The 26,058-nt window shown below is 41.9% G+C and overlaps 1 protein-coding gene and 2 pseudogenes across 1 annotated transcript; 2 read left to right on the top strand and 1 right to left on the bottom strand.

Annotated features, from left to right (window-relative positions):
* The first annotated feature begins 218 nt into the window (after window positions 1-218).
* On the top strand, window positions 219-14,641 carry LOC122342252. Its single transcript, XM_043236058.1, is given in 13 exon segments — window positions 219-377; window positions 917-1,014; window positions 1,200-1,322; window positions 1,425-3,050; window positions 4,931-5,021; window positions 6,356-6,394; window positions 6,659-6,711; window positions 7,427-7,442; window positions 9,948-10,139; window positions 10,655-10,791; window positions 12,771-12,899; window positions 12,901-13,517; window positions 14,622-14,641. Coding segments are annotated over 13 exon segments (3,300 nt in total).
* A 1,345-nt stretch (window positions 14,642-15,986) lies between these two features.
* On the top strand, window positions 15,987-20,541 carry LOC122343075 (annotated as a pseudogene).
* Window positions 20,542-22,253: 1,712 nt separating this feature from the next.
* LOC122342251 lies at window positions 22,254-24,949 on the bottom strand (annotated as a pseudogene).
* Between the last annotated feature and the right edge of the window lie 1,109 nt (window positions 24,950-26,058).

Here is a 26,058-nt window from a genome sequence, read left to right as displayed (position 1 = left end):
CCTTCCTTCAACTTTGCCCACGGATATCCTTTTTGTGTATGTTTGCCTTCCGGACTGATATTACTGTTGCCAACCCTTGCTTGTCTTTGACCATTCTCATCTGTGTGTGTGTTTCTAATAAACATCTGCAAATGGAATCGCAGTCGGTTTCCGCCTCCTCCTTACAGAATACTTTGCCAGACCAGACTCCAGCGGATGTAACACACATGCAACGATTGATGGCATACCAGGAGGAGCTATTGAAAGGTTACCAGTCCCAATTGAATCAACTGCAGTTGGTGAACGAACACCTCACCCAGTACATTCGGAATCTACCACCTACTACGTCTTCTATGTTTGACGGTTCTGCTGAACGATGCAAAGGTTTCATTCGCCAGGTCAGGCTGTATTTGGAGTTTCAACATGGTAGATTCAACAATGAAGAAACCAAGTGTGCATTTATCTTGATGCTACTGACTGGAAGAGCGATTGACTGGGCGACTGCAGTTTGGGATACAGATCCCCACATCAAGACATCTGCTAATTATTTTTTACAGATGCTACGAGAGGTGTTTGAATATCCTGCAGGGGGCAAGGATATCTCAACACAGCTGATGGATCTGTCCCAGGGTAAACGCACTGCTGCTGATCATGCTATTGAGTTCCGGACGCTCGCTGCTCAAAGTGGCTGGAATGATATCGCACTCAAGGCGACTTTCAAGCGGAGAATTACAGACGGAATTGGTGTGTAAAGGTGAGGACTTATCCTTTTCTGATCTCGTCAACTTAACTATCCGTATTGACAATCTTAAGCGCCAGGCACCACAACGTAAAGTGCCGTTTAAGATCACGAGCCAGGAAAAGGATCAAGTATGACATAAGTTAATGGGGAGACCGGAACCCATGCAAGTAGACTCCCAACGTGTGTCTATTGAAGAATGCGAGCACCGGCATCGTCTTCAACTATGCTTTTACTGTGGAGAAGGAAAACATTATCAGGCTGACTGTCCTCACAGACCCACCACCGCCAACCGGGTAAATATGGATCATTTTTACATGCTCAGCAACAAGGCTCTCATGTTACCTATCATGCTTAGAATAAACAATGTAAATGTTATGTTGACAGCAATGGTTGACTCGGGCGCAGCCTTGAACATCATCAGTCGTGAGGTAATCGAGAAATATCACATTCCTTCTCAACCCTGTGAATCTGTTTTAAGGATTAAGACCATTAATGACGATGACATAGGAAGGGGCGTTTCTCATAGAACCAGGACTCTTACTCTCCAGGTTGGCATGTTCCACAAGGAAGCCATTACGCTCTATATTGTTGATTCATCCAAGTATGAAGTAATCCTCGGATTCCCCTGGCTCTCTGTACACGACCCAACTATATCCTGGGGTAGAGGTGAGTTAACGCAATGGTCTCACACTTGTATTAACAGATGCTTCGCTGTATCACCAAAGAACTGCCTCACCACCAGTATAGAGAGTCCAGATGATCAAAGGAGAGTCAAGATACCAGTATGCTACAGTCAACTTTCAGAAGTGTTTAGCAAATCAAGGGCAACAGAATTACCACCTCACCGACCATGGGACTGTGCGATTGACCTCCTACCTAACGCCATGCCACCCAAAAGCAAGGTATACCCGTTGTCACTCACTGAAAGCCAGACTATGGAGGAATATATTAATGAGGCTCTTAGCTTTGGGTTCATTAGACCTTCCACTTCACCTGCAGCAGCTGGATTCTTCTTTGTGGGTAAGAAGGATGGAGGCTTGCGCCCATGCATCGATTATCGAGGCCTAAATAACGTCACAGTCAAGTTCCGATATCCCCTACCTTTAGTTCCATCAGCTCTAGAACAACTACGTGAGGCAAAGGTGTATGCTAAGTTAGACCTCCGTAGTGCCTATAACCTGATAAGGATCAAGGAGGGAGACGAGTGGAAGACTGCGTTCATGACGACTAGAGGGCACTATGAGTATCTCGTTATGCCGTATGGGCTAGCTAATGCTCCAGCTGTATTCCAGTCTTTTATCAACGAGATCTTCAAGGACATCCTGAACACATACGTGGTGGCTTATATTGATGACATCCTCATCTACTCAAAGAATGAAGCCGATCACATTGGACATGTCAAAGAGGTTCTTTCCAGGTTACTAAAACACCAGTTGTTTGTCAAGGAGGAGAAATGTGAGTTTCATGTGTCTCAAACTTCGTTTCTAGGTTACCAAATCAGTCACCAGGGAGTGAGGATGGACAAGGACAAGGTTAAGGCAGTTACGGAGTGGCATCAACCCACTACTGTCAAGGAGCTACAACGGTTTCTAGGGTTTGCAAATTTCTACAGACGCTTTATCCGAAACTATAGTACCGTTGCTGCACCACTAACCTCTCTCTTAAAGGGAAAGCCGTCCAAGCTGAGATGGAATGAGGGAGCAATTAAGGCATTTTCCAACCTCAAGGAACGTTTCACCACAGCCCCAATTCTCAAACATCCTGATCCTGAACTACCGTTTATCATAGAAGTGGATGCATCGGACTGCGGAGTTGGAGCTGTTCTCTCACAGCGTCACGGTCAACCAGGGAAACTTTACCCTTGTGCTTTCTTTTCCAGAAAACTAACAGCAGCAGAGAGAAATTATGATGTGGGAAACAAGGAGCTGTTATCCATGAAAGCGGCCATTGAGGAGTGGAGACACTGGCTAGAAGGAGCAGTGCACCCGTTCCAAGTCATCACGGATCACAAAAACCTTGAATACATCAAGGGAGCTAAAAGGCTGAACCCCAGACAGGCAAGATGGGCACTGTTCTTTATGCATTTTTAATTCACTGTCACCCATCGTCCAGGTTCCAAGAACAGTAAGGCTGACGCACTGTCCCGAAGATATGACGCACCACTGAAGGAGGGAGTCCCGGATAATATTCTGCCACCCACGGTAATCCTGGCACCAGTGTCCTGGGATATCATGGAGGAGCAGCAGAGGGAATTGCAGCACGAACCAGCACCCCCTCAATGTCCCACCATTATGTACCATCTACGATACGCCAACGCATCCTACAATGGGTGCATACTTCACTGAGTTCAGGTCATCCATGCATCAACAGGACATTACAGTTGGCGCAGAACGCTTTTTGGTGGCCGTCAATATCCCGGGATGTGACGAACTATGTCAAGGCCTGCCAGGTATGTGCACAATGCAAGACCCCCAGAGAATTACCTGCCGGTTTACTAAAGCCTTTGCCCATTCCTCAACGACCATGGTCTAACCTATCCATTGATTTTGTCACAGATTTACTATTGTCTAACGGTTTCACAGTCATCTTAGTCATTATCGATAGATTTTCTAAGTCATGCCGATTAATTCCCATGAAGAACCTCCCCACTGCAATGGAAACTGCCCTCGCCCTGTTTGAGCACGTTTTCAGGATCTAAGGATTACCCGAGGACATAGTGAGTGAAAGAGGTTGTAGCGAATACTATATAGTGTATTGCACTCACGTAACGTTTAGAATAGGCCAATAGATCAGAAGAAGGGCACGGCTACTGGAGAGAAGAGAACAGCACAACAGGTGAGTGAACAATCGACAAAGTCAATTTTTGTGTTTAACTTCCAATATTTGAAAATTAAAAGTTAACAATTAGTAGAAGTACAGTAAATAATAACAACTGTTCTTTTTGGATTTCACAGATGCATGGATTCAGCAGATCGAGTACACAAATAAAAAGAGAAAAATAAAAGAGGAAAATAAAATAAAATAAAACTTTTACGACAATCAAATAGTGTTCAGATTTCTTATTATATACTATGTAACACAATAAACTCAAAACAGTTCAACACAGAAACAGTTCCAAAGGCTCGCCTCGTGTTAAACGGCGTTCATCATGAATCGGGAATCAAGAATCGTCAGGGATCTCGGATTTCACAGGGGTAAAAAACCCAGCCTTGCAAAACACAGGGCAGAACAATAAACTTTCAATACTTTCAGCGTTAAATTCACATGAATGCATTTTATACGATATTAATTCGACACTCCAAAACTTATTAAACACTATAGCACTTGAATAACTTTTGATACTAAGTTAACTTTATTTTTTACACGCATGCGTTAGCTTTAGCCTATGCGCTATCAGTTTCAGCTCACATGGTCTACGTAAACCGATCATACAATCAACTATTAAATCAGCGGCACTTTTCTGATACAAATATAAAATTTTATCAAGACATTTAAATAAAACTCACCAAGGGATAAATATATATATTCAAGGAGCTCTTTTGTGGCACTTTTTAACTCTGCAGTTCTTTAAATCTCGTCTCGTCCGCTTAGCTCTCCGATGACAGCTCCTTCACATTAGAATATCACTTCAGAAATCACTATCTGATCATTTCTTTCTAATTAAGGTCACTTACAAAGAAGGATTAGGAGATCGCTTCTTGTAGCTGCCTCTTCCCACTCTCAAGAGAATCGAGAATTTTCTCTCTGACGCGCTCTACCCAGAAAAGATAGGCGGGGTTTGACTCACTGCTGCCACTAATTCTTAAAGAGACCATCGCTATTTTTCATCAGCGATGGCGATTACTCCTTATTTAAATCCATATTAACGGCAGTTAATGCGGGTTACATTCTCCTGCCTTGAAGATATGCAGGTCCCACTGCATCTTCCTGGCTGTGAAATAACAGCAGACGGACATCCAGTTTCCTTATCCAGAGAGGTTCTCTCAAGGGAGTCAGACTCTCCCAGTGATGTGACAAATGCTGTACTGAGCCCCTGCATTAAGGACTGTATGACCAAAGAAAGGGGATTGCCTAACTGAGGGTACTGTAACCTTTTTGGTGGCTCATGGCACCTCTCTGCGAACGCCTCGGGACACCACCTTCAATTTGATCAACCTCTGTCTGGGCACTTCGAGCATTTCTCTGATCAATGACATCATCTTGAGGCAGGATGTCAGTCCTGTCATCTTTGCTGGACATTTTAGATGCCAGTTCATCCAATTCCTTCCTCTGCTCCACTAATCCTGGGTCCTCTCCACGGGTAAGTGATTTGATACATCTGTTCTCACAAGATCAATCATCTCCGTATCTTCTCTATCAGGCTCATCCAGAAGACTTTCCTCTTCAGCATTAGATGTGTCAGGTAAGTTCATCTTTGATGTTACTGGAGTGGGTTGCTCTGGATCTGTATTCATCTTAGTTTTTTTTACAGGACAAACTTCTATTGACACTCCACCACTTGACTGCTTCTGAGGTCTAGAATTGTAGAGTATTCTGTTTTCAACACTTGGTAAATGGACAGGTGTGTAGTAACTTGTAGAGTCTTCCTCTGAATCAGAATTCTCCGACATACATTCAGATTCCTCTGTTCTGGGGTTTGCTCGAGTTCTAGGCCTGCGAGGTGTTTCTGTTTTTTCTGGTTTCTCAGGTGTATTTTCCCCCAAGAATCCACAGGGTAGTAATAAGTCTCTATGCAATGTGCGAAGTGGTCCATCCCTGCCCTCGGGTTGGACAGTATAGACTGGTAAGTCGACAGCTTTCTTGACCACGATGTAGACTTCTTTGTCCCACTTATCTGCCAACTTATGCTTTCCTCTTAACTTGACGTTCCTTACCAGGACCCGATCTCCGACTTCAAGGAATGAGGCGACCACTCGCTCATCGAACCTTTTCTTATTGCGTCCTGCTACTTTTGAGGCATTCTCACTTGCTACCCGGTAACTTTCTTCCAGACACTCCTTCAAATTCCTCACATAACTTGAATGAGAAGGGATGGACTCATCAGCAGGTAAATTGAAGGCCAGATCAATTGGTAGCCGGGGCTGCCTCCCAAACATCAGTTCATAAGGTGAAAATCCTGTTGAGTCATTACGAGTGCAATTATATGCGTGGACTAATGGCTTCACAAAATCCTTCCAGCGGGTTTTTCCCTTATCATCCAGGGTCCCTAACATTTGGAGCAGCGTCCTGTTAAACCGCTCTACGGGATTTCCCCGCGGGTGGTAAGGTGTTGTTCTTACTTTATGGATTCCTGCCATCCTACACAATTCTTTGATGAGCTTCGACTCAAAGTCAGGCCCCTGATCACTGAGGAGCTTCTCGGGAAATCCATAATGGACGAAAAAGTTGTCCCACAGTGATTTGGCCACAGTCTGAGCCTTCTGGTTTCTAGTGGGTATGGCCACAGCGTACCTGGTGAAGTGGTCAGTGATCACTAGAATATCTTTAATATTGCTCCGATCAGGCTCCAGCGACAGGTAGTCCATGCAAACTAGCTCGAGGGGCCTACTAGTCACTATATTCACCAGTGGTGCAGCTCGCTGGAGGGGGTCTTTCGCCTAACGCTCTCACAGGTCTTTATCTTCTGCTCCACAGTCAATGCCATCTTTGGCCAGTAAAACGGGACCTAGCCAGGTCAGGGTCCTTATCTGTCCCATGTCATTGCAGACTTTCTACAGTTCCTCTGAGCTCCGCTCCAATGCTAGTTGATATAGCACACCTCCTCGATCTTGTCTCCTTCTAAATAACACTCCATTCTTGAACTCCAGTCTGTTCCAGAGCCATAGGGCTACTTCAACAGGCTCCACTTTTCAGTCAGGTTTCCTCCCAGATTCCAAGTACTTAATGACTTCTTTTAATCTGGATCAGCTGTCTGACATTCTCTCAACTCTTCTTCAGACATCTGGGGAAAAACTGGAAGACCGTGTCTTCCTCCTGCTGGAACTCTTGAGGTATTGCACTAACACTGAGAGACAAAGACTCAAGCACAGTAGGTTGGAAGTTCTGATTCAGCTATCATCTGGTGAAAGTGAATTGATATACTTGGTGCTTTTCACAAAGAGCTTTCATCGCTGCTCTTTGTGAAATGGTGAAGAGAATTGCAAAAGAGACAAAATCATCCACAGGCCTATCATGAGGACGTCTTGAGAGACCATCCGCGTCTATGTTTCGCTTCCCTGCACAATATTGAATTTTGAAATTAAATGTTGACAAGCTGGACAGCCACCTATAGCTTGTCGCGTCGAGCTTTGCAGATGTTAAAATATAGGTGAGCGGGTTGCTGTCCGTTATTACAGTGAACTCTCCTCCATAAAGATAGTCACTAAACTTGGCTGTAACCGCCCACTTGAGTGCGAGGAACTCTAATTTGTGCGCAGGGTACTTCGTTTCGCTTTTGGTCAGTCCCCTGCTCGCAAAGGCAACTACTCTCATTCGGCCCTCCTGCTCTTGATAAAGAGCAGCCCCAAGTCCAGTGGTGCTTGCGTCTGTGGTTAACACATAGGGAAGACTAGGATCGGCAAACCCTAGGACTGGGGCTGTAGTCAGCTTCTCTATGATTGTGTCGAACGCTCGCTGGCATTCCTGAGTCCATCGGTCCCCAAACTGCTCTTTAGGATCCCGATACTGTGTGTTTTTCTTTGGATCTCTTCTCTGGTTTTTCTGCAGAGGGGGATATCCGATGGTAAGATCGTTAAGAGGTCTTGTGATCTTAGAGAAATCTTGGACAAACCTCCTGTAATATCCCGCAAATCCAAGGAAAGATTTGAGCTCTTTGAGGTTTCTAGGCCTTGGCCAGGTCTTGAGGGCTTCAATCTTGGCCGGGTCCGTTTCGACTCCGTTCTGAGAAACTATATGGCCAAGATATTGGACTGACGTCTGGAAGAGCTTGCATTTTGCGGGGGAAAGCTTCAGTCCATACTCTCTCAGACGCTTCAAAACTTGCAGGAGTCGTGCTTCGTGCTCCTCTAAGGTTTTAGAGAAGACTATGAGGTCATCAATAAAAACCAACACCTCTCTTCTGTTAAGATCACCCATGCACCGCTCCATTAATCTTTGAAATGAACTTGGCGCATTTGTGACCCCTTGTGGCATCCGGTTGAATTCGTAGAATCCTAAAGGACAGACGAATGCAGTTTTCTGTTTATCAGCCTCTTCCATCTCAATCTGATAAAACCTGACTTCAAGTCGAGGACTGAAAACCATTTGGAACCAGAGAGAGCCGAGAAAGCCTCTTCCAAATTTGGCAGAGCATAAGCATCTTTTATGGTCTGTAAATTCAATTTTCTGAAATCAATGCAAAGACGTACATCATTGTTCTTCTTCTTCACCACTACTATCGGAGAGGCAAAGGGGATTCAGATTCTCTTATAATACCTGCATCAAGGAGTTCTTTGAGATGCCTTCTTACTGCATCGACATCCTGGGGATGGATAGGCCTAGGCCTCTGCTTAAAAGGTGTGTTATCACTGAGGTTGATGTGGTGTTTCACTTTTTCGTGTGACCATAATCCAGATCATGCAGTGCGAATACATCTGGCATGGAGTTTACAAGATTAGTTATCCTTTCCTTCCATCCACTTGACAAAGGAGAGTCACCAAAATCGAGGACAATCTTAGATTGTGCAGGGCTATCTTTACACACAGAAACATGTGCAGGGTTTATTCTCTCCATTACATCTTGGACAGAGTGCACTTCAGCCAACACTGCTCTAGGAGGTATTGTTAGATCAGCTCGGCTCTCGTTCTTCAACACCACCGGTATCTGGATGTTGCGCTTTTGAGGTAAGGAATGTAAACCACTAGCCACTAGCAGTCCACCCGGTAAAGAAGATGATGCTGATGGCTCTACAGTCACACAGGTCTCTGACAGTGGCCCTCTGATATTGACACATCCATTTAAAACCACTGTGCTTCCAGCCATTACTACTTCAGGCAGGCTTCCCTTCAATCTTATTTGGCCCACAACACTCATACTAGCTTGTTGCCATCTTGCTTCTAGAACTCTTATCACAGCTTGATATCCATGAGAGCATGACTTGGCTTTGAGCGTAGCTTCTTGCGTGCAATTGATATACAAGACATCCAGGGTATTGGTGCCAATGAGAATTTGGGGCACATGTGTTAAGTCTGGCACTACTAGGGCCAATGTTGGAACTTCAGTTTCTGTTCCTAGAAACTCCTGAGGGAATTTCAGAACTAATTCAACATATCCCAAGTAGGGAACAGCCTGGCCATTTGCCCCTTCAACTTCCAACAGGTGATTCAAAGGCTCCATAGGGTGGTGCGACAGATTACTCTTGTAAAAGGACAGGGGAACCGTTGTCACTTGAGATCCTGTGTCTAACAGACAGTTTACTTCCTTCCCTTCAACTTCAACTTGAGCAGTGCATCTCATTCCTATTAATCCATCTGGTACCCGTCTGGTACATTTCACAGGATTCCTGACACCGACATGCTTATTAAGTACTTGTTGCTGCTTAGGGCTTTGTTTCTTCCTCTCAGTCCCTATCCGCCCTGCGACAGAGACTGATTTTAATTTAAAGGCACCGTTGCAACTCCATTTTGAAGATCCCACTCAGCTTGTCTCTCTCTCAACTTCCGCCTCTTCTCCTCAACTTTGGGTGGATTTGGTGCGTTCTCGCAGTTTATAGCAAGGTGACCATCATCTCCACAGCGAAAGCAATACCACGGCCGGGGACGGTTGGGTGCACTCTCTGTACACTTCAGTCTTTCTCTATCTTTCCTGCTGACTTCATTGGCATTGAATCTTCCCAGATGAGGGGGTCTTTCAGGTTGGTTCCTGTATACATTGGAAGCAACTTGAAATTTAAGCTCTGCTACCTGGGTCTTCAGCTCCTTTAGCTCATTTGCCTCAGCACATCTCTCTTCTTCTTTCTTAGCGGCTGCTTTGATAGCTGCGATTTGGCTTTGAAGACCAGCTATTTCCTTCCTTAAAATGCCCACTTCCAAAACATCTTCACTGCACTGGGCCTTGCCCTTCTGCTTGGACGCTTTCTGCTTTGCACTATTAGGAGTTGGGGTCTCTGTAACATCCGTTTCCAATGTTTCACAAGGATAAACAGACTGCTGGTGTGTCATTGTCCGTAATTTAGTGGGAGCGGATGGGTGTTTGCTCATGCCCAAATGCTTCCTCATCCTCTCTTCTTTGGATGTTTGTCTATCCTCAGCTGTGCGGATCAATATTGTCAGTTCTGCAAAAGGAGGTGGGTCTGCTTTCTTTTCTCAAGCTGCAGGTCGGCTATCAGGGCGTCGTCCCAACAGCCTCTGCAAAACTGCCTCACCAAACAGCGGTTTCGTTCACCCTCGGCAACACCTCCACGCCTGATGGTTGTGCTCAGGATCACATGCAATCTGTGGAGGTAGGCAGATGATTTTTCACCAGGATTTTGCAAGGTGCTTATAAACTTGGCTAATAATTCATCCCCGTCCTCCACGGAACCGTGAGACTGACTCTAGCAGTACAAGACATTCCGATGATGGTGCATTCGGATTTACATGTTTAATAATGTCTGAAGCAGGAGGTAGCAAGCTGTCCAAAATTTTCCGTGTCTTGTATGATTCAGGAAGGGATTGATCATTCAACAGATGGTCAACATTTGCCCTCCAAGTGTCAAAATCAGGCTCGTTGCTTGGACGGGGCTCCTTCCAGAAAAAAGGTTTTAAGCGAAATGAAGAATTGTGTGAAGACAGAGAGTCATTTGATCTGACTATGTGCTCCATCACCATCCTCTGGATTTCTGGAGGGTGCAATGCAGTCATAGGCAATTTTAGCGATACCGCTTTCAGTAGTACTGTCGTCAAAGTCCGTTAAGCGATGCGGTGATGTCGCACTCACTGCTTCCTTGACTGGGTTTTTGGCTCTTTATCCTTCAAGGGTGAGTCAGTATTTCTGCAGCAACTTCTGTTCTCTGTAGAGTTGGGGATTTTTGCCCTGAATGTTCAGGAGTCAGCACATTTGATTAACAAGGGTGTTGCTCCACCTCAGTGTCCATTCTGGCTGTTGAGTGAACTGTAATTTTAATTTCACTCATCTTGTTCAACTCACGTTGGAGAACTTCTTGAAGGGATTCTCCACTGGCACTTGCTATTGCCTGCAATTTCTCTAAGTATCCTGTTGTGGCGCTACTGGCAGAAGTATATACACTACTTAAGGTGCGTACATGGAACACTGTATCTGCATTAGTGGGACTTTCAATACTTAAGGGCAATTTGGGTTCAAGGTTGCACATGGCAGAATTGTGCGTGAACTCTACTACTGCATTACGATGGAACTCTGAATGTGGGTCATCGATTGATAATATTTGTCGAATAGAGCCAAACTTCTGCAAATATGCTTCTATGGCTTCATCTAGTTCAGTTTGTGTTATGCCACTTACGATCACTGCATTTTCAACTTTAACGTTTTCTCGTTCTCGACCTCCATTTCTGCTTAATTCACTGTACGATTATTTCAGTGATTATTCACCTCACTATCTACTGCCTCTTCTCTCCTGGCTGGCTCGCCAAAATCGTGTAGCTTGAATACTATATAGTGTATTGCACTCACGTAACGTTTAGAATAGGCCAATAGATCAGAAGAAGGGCACGGCTACTGGAGAGAAGAGAACAGCACAACAGGTGAGTGAACAATCGACAAAGTCAATTTTTGTGTTTAACTTCCAATATTTGAAAATTAAAAGTTAACAATTAGTAGAAGTACAGTAAATAATAACAACTGTTCTTTTGGATTTCACAGAAGCATGGATTCAGCAGATCGAGTACACAAATAAAAAGAGAAAAATAAAAGAGGAAAATAAAATAAAATAAAACTTTTACGACAATCAAATAGTGTTCAGATTTCTTATTATATACTATGTAACACAATAAACTCAAAACAGTTCAACACAGAAACAGTTCCAAAGGCTCGCCTCGTGTTAAACGGCGTTCATCATGAATCGGGAATCAAGAATCGTCAGGGATCTCGGATTTCACAGGGGTAAAAAACCCAGCCTTGCAAAACACAGGGCAGAACAATAAACTTTCAATACTTTCAGCGTTAAATTCACATGAATGCATTTTATACGATATTAATTCGACACTCCAAAACTTATTAAACACTATAGCACTTGAATAACTTTTGATACTAAGTTAACTTTATTTTTTACACGCGTTAGCTTTAGCCTATGCGCTATCAGTTTCAGCTCACATGGTCTCGTAAACCGATCATACAATCAACTATTAAATCAGCGGCACTTTTCTGATACAAATATAAAATTTTATCAAGACATTTAAATAAAACTCACCAAGGGATAAATATATATATTCAAGGAGCTCTTTTGTGGCACTTTTTAACTCTGCAGTTCTTTAAATCTCGTCTCGTCCGCTTAGCTCTCCGATGACAGCTCCTTCACATTAGAATATCACTTCAGAAATCACTATCTGATCATTTCTTTCTAATTAAGGTCACTTACAAAGAAGGATTAGGAGATCGCTTCTTGTAGCTGCCTCTTCCCACTCTCAAGAGAATCGAGAATTTTCTCTCTGACGCGCTCTACCCAGAAAAGATAGGCGGGGCTTGACTCACTGCTGCCACTAATTCTTAAAGAGACCATCGCTATTTTTCATCAGCGATGGCGATTACTCCTTATTTAAATCCATATTAACGGCAGTTAATGCGGGTTACAAGGTACTCAGTTTACGTCTCAAGTATGGAGGGCTTTCTGTAAACACCTCGACATTAATGTGAGCCTTACCTCAGGTTACCACCCACAGGCTAATGGACAGGTCGAGAGACTTAATCAGGAGATCGGGAGGTACCTTCGAACCTATTGCCACAGAGAACAACACAGGTGGTCAGAGTTTTTACCATGGGCTGAGTATGCTCAGAATTCACTAGTCAAGCTAGCTACAGGTATGACCCCATTCCAGTTTGTCCTCGGGTATCAGTCGCCCATGTTCCAGTGGTCAGGAGAACCATCCAATGTCCCAGCCGTTGATGATTGGATTCGTAGGAGTGAGAGGGTGTGGGATAGTGCTCATGTACGACTTCAAAGAGCGATCAGGTATCAGGAGATTCAAGGTAACCGCCAAAGACGCCCACATCCCCCATATCAACCTGGACAAAGGGTCTGGCTCGACGAGGGACATCAAGATGCGGCTGCCCAGTAAGAAGCTAAGCCCAAGGTATGTTGGACCATTCAAGATAATAAAACAAGTGAATGATGTCACATACCAACTTGAACTACCTACTAATTATCGTATATCTCCATCCTTTCACGTATCCCTCCTCAAACCGGTCCACCCGGGAGCTGACCCTGGCCCTGAAGCCCCAGAACCACCGCCGCCACTTGAGATTGACGGGAACCCCGCATATCAAGTGAGTGGACTACTGGACTCGCGGAGACTGGGGGGTCGGCTCCAGTACTTGGTGGACTGGGAGGGTTATGGACCAGAGGAGAGATCCTGGGTAGCCGCTCAGGACATTTTGGACCCATCCCTTATAGAGGAGTTCCACAGAGCCAGACCCGATCGTCCAGCACCTCGCCCTAGGGGAAGACCACGTAACCCACAACGAGATCCATCCCAGGATCAACCATGGCCACGAGAACAACCACGAAACCAATCACGAGATTCTGCCCAGGACCAACCACGACCACGTGGACGCCCACGAAATCAATCACAAGATTCTGCCCAGGACCAACCACGACCACGTGGACGCCCACGAGGACGTCCACGAAAAGCTCCAGGAGTCGCTCCTAGTGGGTGGGGGTTCTGTAACATCCAGCCAGCAGAGGGAGCCCTCTCCCGATTACTGACTCGAGCCGCTCCCTCTATCACCACTTCCTGTTTGGTGCTATTTAGCTCACGCGGCGTATTGCCAGCCTGTCTGCCTTACCGAGCGTTTACCCATTGTGCTACTGACTATCATTGTGTATGACCATTGCTTGCTTTATCGACTCACGGCTTCACGGATCTTCCTTATTTGTTACGGTAACCGATCTCTATTGAACTTTGTTATTGACCTTTGCCTTCCTTCGACTTTGCCCACGGATATCCCTTTGTGTATGTTTGCCTTCCGGACTGAAATTACTGTTGCCAACCCTTGCTTGTCTTTGACCATTCTCATCTGTGTGTGTGTTTCTAATAAACATCTGCAAATGGAATCGCAGTCGGCTTCCGCCTTCCACTCGGTAGCAGCCAATCAGTATCTACTAACGTGGACGCAACCAATCACCTAACAATTACTTCAAAAATGGCGGCGATTTTTCTAGAGATAAGTTCGGAAATTAGTGATCAAAGTAATTGTGGCGTCGTAAGTTTGATTTTAGTTGTTATCGATAGTGTAACTTTGCCTACTTTAGTTCAATGGTTCAATTATAGAAGTTACACACGCAACACTATCCATAATCGTTTTGTGTGTTGAACTTTTCAGAAGACTGTCCGATATCCGTTAACCTACTGTAACAATTGACCAAACAGTTTCGTTACGAACTACTTCTTTCTATACATTCTCCTTCTTTCCTTATTTCTGTCTTCACCTTGTGTGTACCTGGATATCGGTTATTACAAGAAAATGAAGCATTACATTTCCAAAAAGTGAATTTGTTCAGAACATGCAAAAACCATATCCACGCGTAAATGCTATTCAACTTCTGAAATGGTATCATTTCGGTATCAAATTGGAGAATAGAGTGTCAGTAATGTATAACGACGAGATTAAACGCTCGATTCTCAGGCATTTTCAGATCCCGAACACTTTCAGACGAAGCATGCCATATATTTTGAGGATAATGCCACAGGTGAACATTGTACAAACCACACATGCATTTCACATGTTTAATCTTTATCTCTTGTCTTTCTAGAAAAACTTGCACTGATGTAACTTAAAATGCATTACTTCCATTGTTTGGTCTTAAAACGCTCACAGGTGATGTTTTTCGCCAAGACACTATTCTAGAAACTGTAACTGTTAATGTCAAAGACCTAGTCCTGGTTTAATCTAATCCATAGGATGAACTACCTGTTTTAAGGAGGCTGGGCCATGATGTTTGGAAATTGCAGTCATTTTTGTCAAATGTCAATTGTACGTATCGTCGTAAGTCAAATGTACGAAATACGTAACCCAGCGAAATGACTTTAAATAAAGTTCATTGAGACGCTCTCTTTTTGTCTTCTAGGCAGGTCTTTGTGTGTGTAGCTTTTATAATAAATATACAACATAAGTGCATCTCATAAATAAACCTTTTAAACAAAAATATGAATTATATAAAATCAAATTAAAAACTAATTTAAATATGCATTGAAAACTATTCTACATTTATATAATTATCTGTCTTGCCGCCGCCTTCCATTTCCGTTTTTTTAGCGACAGTCGACATCTGGTTTTAGTGTCAGCCACTTCCTGCTGACGGCTGCCGATTTTTTTCAAACTGGCAGTAATTTGTAAATGGTCTGCAGCAACTATACAGCAAAAATCACTTAAAGAGGAACTTCATCAGAATGTGTGAGATTTTCAGTCTAAACTGTGTTCAGAGCTGGTCGCAGTGCGGTGAAACCTACATAGTTCTCACGTGCTGTATTCACACGCTAACACACCTCAACAACAACGAGAACAACACACCAAAAAATACAGCCATTAGTAACGGGAAGAGAAAAAAGTTTTAGTTACACAACAATTGAGGCAATGATTCAAGCTCATTCTTTGAAATGTAGATGTTGATGTAGATGTGTCTACTGTGATAGCACACGTACGTCTGCAAGATGTCTGTTAAAGATCTCTTGATCTGGAAAGCATCTGCTGGCTACAAACATCTAGCAGACGTCAGTTGTGCATGCATTTGAAAGCATAACATCTCAAAGACATCTAATAGACATCTATTAGACATCTAAAAGGAGACGCTCAATAGACGTATTGCAGATGAGCAAACTACCTAAATAATACGTCTTGCTGATGTCACATAGACGTCTCCTAGATGTACGTACGCTATCTAACGGCAGCGTTTGGCTGACTGAAAACCTCGCAATGAAGCAAACAAATAGCTCTTCAAAGTCTCAATTCTACAATTAAATTCAAACTACAATAAGTGTTAACCGCCTCAGATTAACTGATGAGCAGAAAAGTAATTCATCGGTATAGTGTGGGCGATCTTAAATAGGATCTTAAAGTCTGGAGGAGGAGCTGGCGACGTTTAAAGGAAGAGATGCAATTATTTGGACAGTAAGAGAAAATGGCTGATAAGAGTCAGATGTGTCTGCTGGGACTCGTTCTCTCTGCACTTCTCACAGGTGAAGAAATCTCTTTATTATCTTTACCATAAAAGATGCACGATTTGAACAACGGTCTATTTAAACAATTTAGTTTGATTTCTGAAACTTAACTCGGCACAATGAAATTTTGATGAAATTCAAGTGATGTAAATACCGTTTTATTATTTATTGCTTGTTTAGAATTGTACATTTGAAACTCTCTAAAGTCTCCTAAACTATGAAGTATACCAGAAAGCAGATTATATGACATGCAAAAAAAAAAAAGTACAGTTTAGTACTTCTTAAGATGAACTTAAGATCATCTAAGTGTACTCAACTCTGCACCATGAACATGAACTAAAATGCACTTTTAACATACTTTGTTTTTAAAAACGTAATTAGTTACCACTTGAGTGCACTATTGTATGAAAGACAGTTTCAAGTGTGCTACAAATACATCAGTGCATCTGTTCTGTAATATAATGTGGTCCCAGTAAATTTTATATATATTTATAGATATATATATGGTTCTCACTCGATCTGCATTCATAAGGATTTTTGAAAATAAAAATCATCATAAATTACTCATCTTTGCAAGCACAGGGTGTTTTTTTTTTCATTTAATCAATTTTTTGTTAACCCTGATTTCTTCGTTTCTTTCTGCAACTACCCTGAACTGAAAACATGAGACAAAAAGATTGTATTTACAGATTATTCATCAAGAAAATGTCTGAAATCTATCCAGCTATCTATCTATCACATAGCAACCTCCCAGAATACCCTAGCAAGCACCCTGAGTACCCTAGAAACACATGGCAACACCCTAGCAACCACCCGGGTCTATCACATAGCGACTATTTATCCGTCTATTGTTTATTCTACTTTCAAACTTCTTCACATCAACACATTCAAACTACAAGCATTTTAAACCACTGCTTTCTCAAGACAACTTTTGCCGAATGTTTATTCAAGCTTTAATAATTATTATCATCATTTAGGTACCGTGGAGCGCGTGATACTCATGTGTTCTGCAGTTCTGGTGAAAATGTCAGTCTGCCCTGTAATAATGCTCTTTTGGCTGTACATCAACTGCATGGATGTATAGCAAACAATCAGGGACAGTTGAACTGATTTATGGAGGAAAAAGAAGAAAGACATAGAGAGATCTGAGAGACTGAGTCTGGGCTCTGACTGCTCTCTGAACATCACTAAAGTCACGAAAGAAGATCATGGATCTTACATCTGCCGGCAATTTGTGACTGGAAAACAAGGAAAGAATGAACAACAAGGAAATGATTCACGCGTTTATCTGCATTTTCTTCATGGTGAGTGTTTCTTTAAGTTGTATGATTAAATCCTTTCTTTACGTTTAATCTCACACGTTCAGTGTCAATGATTTCTGTTTTATTTTGTCTTTCAGTCACTTCATCCTCCTCTCAGATCAGTCAAGGCAGCTCTGTGACTCTCTCCTGTCAGTTGTATTGTGATCTAATCTCTTGTGATTCTTTGGTCCGTGATGAAGTTCAGCTGATCTGGGTGAATCAGACCGGTGTGAATCTACAGACAGACTCCAGATATCAGATCTCATTCTCCTCAGAACACTGTAACATCTCTCTGACTACAAAACTCCAGAATGAAGATCTCAACAGAGAGTGGAGATGTGAGGTTACTCAGAGAAATCAACCGAAGACCTCGGTCACGTATACTGTCAAGTATTCAGGTAAAAAGAAAACCAAACCCAATGGATTTCACAAACACAACATGAGGATTAATAATGTAGTTAATTGAGGACTAACTAAAGAGATACATGCTGCAGCTTTTTACTCTTAAAAAATTAGGCATAAACAACTTAATGTTGTACAGAAATAACTCTCATCCCGTGATAATTCAACGCAAACTATATTTCATGTGAGTTTATCAAGGATGATAAAATGAATGTTTAACAGTGTGTCGATGATAAACGTTCATCTTCTTGCAGCTGCAGTCGATTCAACAAAACCGCTCCCAGTCAAGAATAAACCAAGACAAACTACACGACCAGGTGCACCATCACTGACTCACAACATCAGTGTCTGGTTTATACACGAGTCACGACCATAGTACACCCTTTAGTCCAGGGATGTCAAACTCAGTTGTACAAGGGGCCAAAATTCAAAAACACACTTTAGGTCGCGGGCGAACAGGATAAACATTTATTTAACACACTAAAACTAAATGTTATTATGCTGAAACAAACGTAAACCTTAAATTACTTCTATTTAATTTTTGCTCTTCATAAAAACATCTTGTTAAATATAACATTCAAATTCCTTTGCTCCTATGTCAATGTATATATATATAAAAAATAAACTTAAATATCCCAAAAGATTTTGCTCTCCTTAAAAATATCTCCTGTCGAAATTATACAAGTTAGAAATATGAACATGCTACAAAACCTGGAAATGTACATAAAATGTGTGCTTTTCAGCAATACCAATTCAAATCATTCCGTTTTCTTTGCTCTTATGACTCTGATCTGATTATATGCTCTGACCGCAGCCGGATACCTGGCATCTTTTTTTGCAACAAGTTTGGTGTAAAGTCCTGTGTTGTGGAGATTCTCAGGATGGACAGCAGGTGCTCATCAGTGAGACGACTTCTGTGTGCTGTTTTGTTCACCTTCATCACTGAGAAGAGCTTCTCACAGATATGTGCTCCCAAACGTGCACAAGGTTCGAGCCGCATGAAGACGGAGCTGAGGCATTGATGTAGGGATGGAGTGAATGAACAGTGTCGTACTTTGCCTTCAGTGTCCCATTACACTGCAGCTCAATCAGTTCCATCTGAATCTGCGCAGGTGCAGTTTCAACATCGACGGCAAATGGTTGCGAAGCAACTCAAAACTCTTTTTGTGCTTCAAAGTCACTAAAACGCTGTGCGAACTCAGCGCGTAGTGTGCTCAGTTCGTTTTGGGGAACACATTTGTGCTGACTTGGTTCAACATTACTTGCTCTGAATCCAGGTCTTTCAGGTTATCCTTGTGTTTTGTCTCAAAGTGCCATCTTATATTGAATTAGCTCCACAAATGAGACACACGGGTTTACCCGTCCCATCGGTTATTAAAGGCTCTGTTTTCAGAATCAACTTTTCTCTTCGGCATCGTGAGGGGTATCTTCGCTAACGGCTATCTTCGTAATATCTTGTAATAGCTAGACTTAATTGACGCGAGAAGTAAGCGGCAAGGCAGCTGAAGCGTTGCATTATGGGATCTGTAGTTCTGTGCAGTATTGCGTTAACAGCGCTTCATATCGATGGGCCATGAATAACGATAATGTAAAATGATCTTGCGGGCCAGATATGATTGCAAGGCGGGCGGATGTGGCCAGCGGGCCGTGAGTTTGACACATGTGCTTTAGTCGTTTCAAAATGATTACACAATAAAGCTTTTACAGAATATAATATAAATCATTCACTTTTTCCTCAAGATTGTACTCCAGATTGTGTTGATTATAAACGTTCATCTTCTGCAGCTGCAGTCGATTCAACAAAACCGATTCCAGTCAGCAGCTCCGAGAAGAAACCAAGACAAACTAAACCAGCAGCTCAAGGTACGTGATCCCTGACACTTACTCAGCATCTCAAGTCTCTTTTTTTTTAAAAATAATCTTCATGACTATGGTTTTTGCATCTCAATGTACAACATACCAGTGGATCCACTGAGATGGCTTCAGCTATGCATGGCTTGTTCACATCTCAGCACGTTTGAACTGATCTAATGTGATCCACAGATGCAGCTGATAGCGCGTGTAAGACGTATACGTTATTCAGAGGTACGAAATGGCTTTGCTTGCACCCGAAACCATCACTGAATTTTTCAAGGGTTTGATATGGTCCGTTGCTCCATACTCTAGCTATTTTTCTCGCATCTTTCCTGCAGTCATTGTGATTATTGTTGAGATCGCAGTGTTCGTTGCTCCTACTGTCGTTCTTCTTCAGATCAGCTGTGTTAAAAGAGCTGGTGAGTTCTGAACGTCACCGAATCTCTTTATTTACACGTTAAAAAGGTCATTAATACTATTGTATTTCTTTTGCAGGCAGGAAGATCTCTCGCCACCCAGAGGAAATAGAGATGCCTACAGTATTACAATAACGTACTCTCATAATACTACTTATTTTCATATTTGTAGATATACGCATACAGCTTTCGGTGTTATTTTTACAGCGCTTTTTATTTTACAGAATGCTTTAAATATTAAATAAACCGATACATGTGCGATTATTTACGCAAAAATGTATTTTTATATTTAAAATAAATTAAATTTAAGTGTTTTATTGATCCAGTTTTTTATTCACAATATATGCTGCAGATATTTACAAATGCTTTGTTTCCTCTTAACCCTAAATAGGAAAATACTGAAATAATTGTATTCCGCATCAACATACTTCAGCATGATTTCTTGTTAAAGCTACGGTTCAAAGGTTTTGCTTCTGTCGCCATCTATGTTTAAAAACCTGGTATTGCAGTTTCTTGCTGAATTATATTTCATATGTGGGATATAAAAAAGCGCTCCCCTTCAAACTGGTTTTCTTTAAAATATAAATTCTGAAGCAATCCTTCTGACTTTTTTAAATATTACTGATTATTTATATTTTTATATCATTTTGTTATATTTTATTTAGTTTTTATGTTATTTTATATTAATATTATTTTATAATGATATTTTTATTATTTAAAAATTTAATAATTTTATTTTTTAAATGTTGAATGTTTTGCATACAACTAAATATTAAGTAACATGTTAGTCTTAAGATAAAACATAGAAAATAAGTGTGGACTAAAGATGTTTAAGTTGTTTTTAGATCACAAATGTATTTGCTTGTCAATTTAAAAGGAATTGTATATAAATAAATATCAAGTACAGTGTGTCTCATATTTGCATTATTGAATATCCTAAACTGTAGGGTGTTTATTTATTTTCATTGTTAAAGTGTTGAAAGATTTTTCAAGAAGTTCCATTCTATGCTTAAAACTGCCATTATTACAGTCTCCATAAAAATAATATACCTTTTATTATACCTTTATTATTATAGTATACCTTTTATGAAAAAAAATGTTTCTAGCATGGGATTAAGTTAATAAATGAAGGTTATGGCAACATTATGTCATATTTAACATGTTTTTATTTGATATCATATAAATATTTTCCGCCTCAGGGACCCTCCATCATCAGGCTCCTAGAATCGTCTTGACCTTCCTCCACTGGACTGAGGTGAAGACTTCTGTCCAAATCCTAAAAGTAGACATAGATAATAAAAAGTTCAAAACCAATTACAAATAATGTGCATTTAGGTTTTTAAAACTTTGAAAGACTTAGTATGAATGAAATATTCAGATTAATCTTTTCGACGCTGACTCAGAAAACTGAAGAAGTCAAAAGCTGAACATCTGATTGTCCAAGTGCATGAATTATTTGAAATTGACGTACAACAATGATTGATAAATAATGAAACAATACCGTTTTACTATGTCACGTCTCGAAGGGTAAGAGAAAACACCTGTTCCTCCATGTCCTCTCACTTTCCACGACTTTTTCGATTAAATGTGAATCCTTACTTACTGACATTGTATCACCACAATTCTGGGTGGATTTGCCTTAGAATCGTGGTGTGAGCGATACCGAGTGAAACCAGTGCAACCTTCACCACTCTCCAAACCCCTTCATCACTTTTGAAGACTTTTCTAAAATATAAACCATAAATAATAGGCTCAATAATAGGAGATGGAGATTGTGAAAGAGGGTTTCATTGAGCTTGTGAGGAACATCTTTTGTGAATTTTATTATTCTCTTTTCATTCCTATGCGTGACCATGGACCACAAAGCCAGTCATAAAGTTGAATGTTGGGATAGGACAAAACATTTGAAAATCTGAAATGTAAAAAATCTCAATATTGAGAAAGTTTTCCAACTGAAGTTCTTAGCAATGCGTATTACTCAAAAACTATGTTTTAATATATTTACAATAGGAAATATACTAAATATCTTCACGGAGCGTGATCTTTACTTAACGTCCAAATGACGGCAAAAATTATTGAGACGTATTTTTGGCTAGTGCTATAAATATACCCTAGCGACTTAAGACTTAAGTCCAGGGTCACATACTTTTGATCGCATGAATCTCCATACCCCCTTATACAGCGTGCCTGTGTTTAACAATGAACTTTGCAGATAAAGTTAAAGATAAAGACAACTTAAGACCTACTTAATGTGTTACGCTTCCTTTCGTTGTCCGGTTGACGCACAGGATCCGCTGTCTAGTTGGTAAAACCACCTGTGCTCTTCTAGATGCTGTAGCATCGGTCTGTCAGCTGGATTGCGGGTCAAACACTGGTAAATCAGGCCACGGCATTCTGTAAAGTTTTCAGAGGAGAGCGCAGGTTAGTCATACTTTTCAAATGTACCAAATTAAATAATCGGGTCTTTACACATGTTACTTGCTACACCAAGAGTAAAGAGGTCTCTGTTCAGTTTACCTGAGGATAAAGTCTGTTTCACGGGAGTGTAGTTACGCAGTATTTTGTCTTTGCTTTTAAAGGGCAGATATCCATGCAGGATTCGGAAGAGAATCATGCCCACAGCTCCAGACATACGCCGGGCCGGCGTGGAACGTGGAATCCTTCATGACCTCGGGTGGGGTGTACAGCTGTGCTCCTGCAAGAGAAACGTTTTTTAGCATCGAACTATTGCGTTATCAAAAAGGCAACACCGTGATCAATGTAACACAAAACACACCTTGATATTGACTGCTGAGATTGCCCCGCGGTGGATCAGTTGAGCGCAGCCAAAGTCAATTAGCTTGAGCTCCAAAGTAGTGGGAGTCACTAGGATGTTCCCGTGTGGATGTCGCCGTGGAAGACCCTTCGGTCGACGCAGTGTTTCAAAGCTTGGATTAACTGACCGATTAACCAGCATGCTTCCCGTTCATTGATGGGCTCCGAGCACTCGATGTACTCATTCAAGGTACAGCAAGGTTTAGGGAACTCCATGATGAGCACGAAGCTCGTCTTTTCTCAGTCCATTCGTACAATTTGATGACGTTGGGGCATAATGGAGGTTTTCCCAACCTGAGCAACATTGCCACTTCTGCAAGCACGGGTTTGGAATGACCAGCCTAGAGAGAGAGAGCAAGAGAGAAAAAAACGGTTCACTACTTGGACGATGAACATCATTCTGCTTAGATTTGCACTTAAATCTCTGTTGTCTATTTCATTTCTGCTTTATGTTAGCTACAGGTATTTACAGCAATAGTCACTCAATCCTTAGATTTGTCAACTTACAAGATGAAGATAATGGTCAGTCTGACGCTTGCGGATGTACTTCACGGCAACCTGTGAATGGCAAAAATTAAGTTAATTTCTCCAAACACACCAAAGGATCTCGACAGTGGACACACATCTCTACATCTGAAGCAAAATGATGATACAAGTCAATAAAATTGCTTTACCGTCGTTTTGTCACCAAATAGGTAGGTTGCCTCATACACCTTGCCATAACTTCCGTGTCCTAGAAGATCTCCCAATAAAAAGACAGGTGCTCTACCTGAAAAACAGATAGGAAGAAGTTACAGTACCAGATTTACAGTCTGAATTCTGATTTAAAGCAGAGAAATATAGGTAATAATGATTCACCGGATTGCAGATTGATTCCCAAATCAAGAATCCGGCTCATGCGGCAACGCTGGATTGGCTGGATTGGCTGGAGTGGCTGGATTGGCTGGAGTGGCTGGATTGGGTGGACTGGCTGGAGTGGCTGGATTGGCTGGAGTGGCTGGAGTGGCTGGAGTGGCTGGATTGGCTGGAGTGGCTGGATTGGCTGGATTGGCTGGATTGGCTGGATTGGCTGGATTGGCTGGAGTGGCTGGATTGGCTGGAGTGGCTGGCTTGGCTGGAGTGGCTGGAGTGGCTGGATTTGCACTGGCCTCTTGCACAGGTGGGGGGGGGGACTGGAGAGCTTCATAGCCCTGGTCAGAACTGGTCTGACAGCTTGGCTCAAACTCAAAAGAAAGGGGACAATCTGCTAAGTCCTCATCACTGTCTGGATCCACCTGTGGCGTCGAACCCTGGACAATCTTCGAGTCACGACAGAGGAGGAGGTGCTTTACTGCCTCACGGAATCTCCTGATGAACGCACGGACCGCTTTCCCCTTTCTCTGCTTTTTAGGCTTTTCTAAAATGGAGATAAATAATACAACAAAAGTTACATGCAGTGAATTACAGCAGTGCGTGGTAATAGACAACAGATGGTAGAAATAACAGAAACCTAAAGTAACTAAGACTCACCATCACCCAGATCAGAACAGGAGGGATCTGCCACAGGTGATGACTCGGGATCGCCATTTCTACGTCAGGTATTTGCTCGCTCCTGGAGGGACCTGGCACACACGACGACTCTTCACAGACATCTTCACTGACCTGGCCTGGCAGACACACCGGCTCAGGATCTGTGTTGGCCGTCGGTGCGATTCTGGGAGGACTCGGGACAGGCGTCAGCTCTGAATCATCTTGATCCGGCTGTGGTGTAATATTCACCACTCGGTTTGGATCACAGCAAAGGAAAGGACGCTTTACAGCCTTCCATACTCTCCGAAAGACAGCACGGGCTCCTTTCATCTTCTTTCCTTTTGCAGGTTTTTCTAAAATAAAGAAAAATCGAGGGTAACCTACAGATCTCTGACTACAGATTCGAGTTCTGGGAAAGAAAGTGATGTTAATAAATGCACCTACAATAACCAGCTCACCTGTTGGGCTGTTCTCCACATCGTTTGAAGGACAAAACTTCACGGGTCCTGCATTATCTGAGCCAACGCTCCCTGAATCTCTTGTTGTTGTTGCCTTGACAGGCTTTTTGTCAGCTGTCTCTTTAATGCTGACAGAGTCAGACATCACGTCTGAAGTAAGACCGATCATCTCCACTCTTTCTCTCTCAACTTCACTAAACTCCATAAAACACTGTTTGATTATATTATAAACCAAAAGGAGTTCGTGTCAGTACAATGTTTATCGACTGAAGCATTCGGTGAGAACAACCATCCGTCGATACTCTACACTTTCGCGCAAGAAATGCGATTCAAAAAGTTCGAATTCGAACGCGTGGTTTGTGACGTCATACCTCGATGTCACGAGACCGCCGCAGCAGCGCTTCTTGTTTTGTTTTGAACCGTTCTAAACAGGCGCGTGCTTGAATTTCACAGCCGGCTCCATTCATATATTAAATATATTAGTATAAAAGTATATTGTGACTTAAACACGCTGCACGCATCGAACGTAACGTCCGTGCCTAAACGGGTATCGGGCGCGTGAACTTCCTGGGACACGGTAATGTCTTATAGTGTATAACGTTAATATTTCGAATAATATCACAGTTTTATAACGATTTAACGAAGAGCAGTTCATAATTTTCAAAATAATAATTTTTCCGCGACAAATCTGAGGGGTTTGTTAGGTTTATATCGTGATGATTAACGGAAATTGTTTTGCTAACGCTAAATTAAATTGGAGATTTTGATGTCCAGAAGCCATTTGAAAGTTTGACTTATTATTTGATACTTTAAGCATTTTGTCACTCATTAATAATAAATATTGAATATACATTCTAGTAATTTTTGGTGCGTCTAATTTATTTACTGTACCTAAATATTTGTATTTTTTCGCTTATTCCCTACAATGTTTATTATAGCATTGTTTCCTTGGTCTATAATTTGTATTTGTACTTAATTAGAGGTCACTTTATTTAAATTCAACCTTTCTATGTTATAAGGATCGTATTTATTTTTTGTACGTGTCCCCTGTTTTTCTCAGATGCATCATTCCTGCAGGTGCCTGAAGATGATCTTCTCTGGTCGACTCAAGAAGATGTGATGACCTGACCGATAAAGAAATGGCCAAATTCTTGGTAAGTCGAGCTCATCGCTGTACAACAATCCTTGCCGTATCGGAAATCTCAAAATATTATTTTATTTTGAGCTAGAGCTGCTTTACAGCACACTTTAGATTTGCCTAAAGGTTGCGTTACACAC

Source organism: Puntigrus tetrazona, chromosome 4, assembly GCF_018831695.1.
Source record: "Puntigrus tetrazona isolate hp1 chromosome 4, ASM1883169v1, whole genome shotgun sequence".
NCBI classification, from domain to species: Eukaryota; Metazoa; Chordata; class Actinopteri; order Cypriniformes; family Cyprinidae; genus Puntigrus; species Puntigrus tetrazona.
This window is presented reverse-complemented; position numbering and strand designations above follow the sequence as displayed.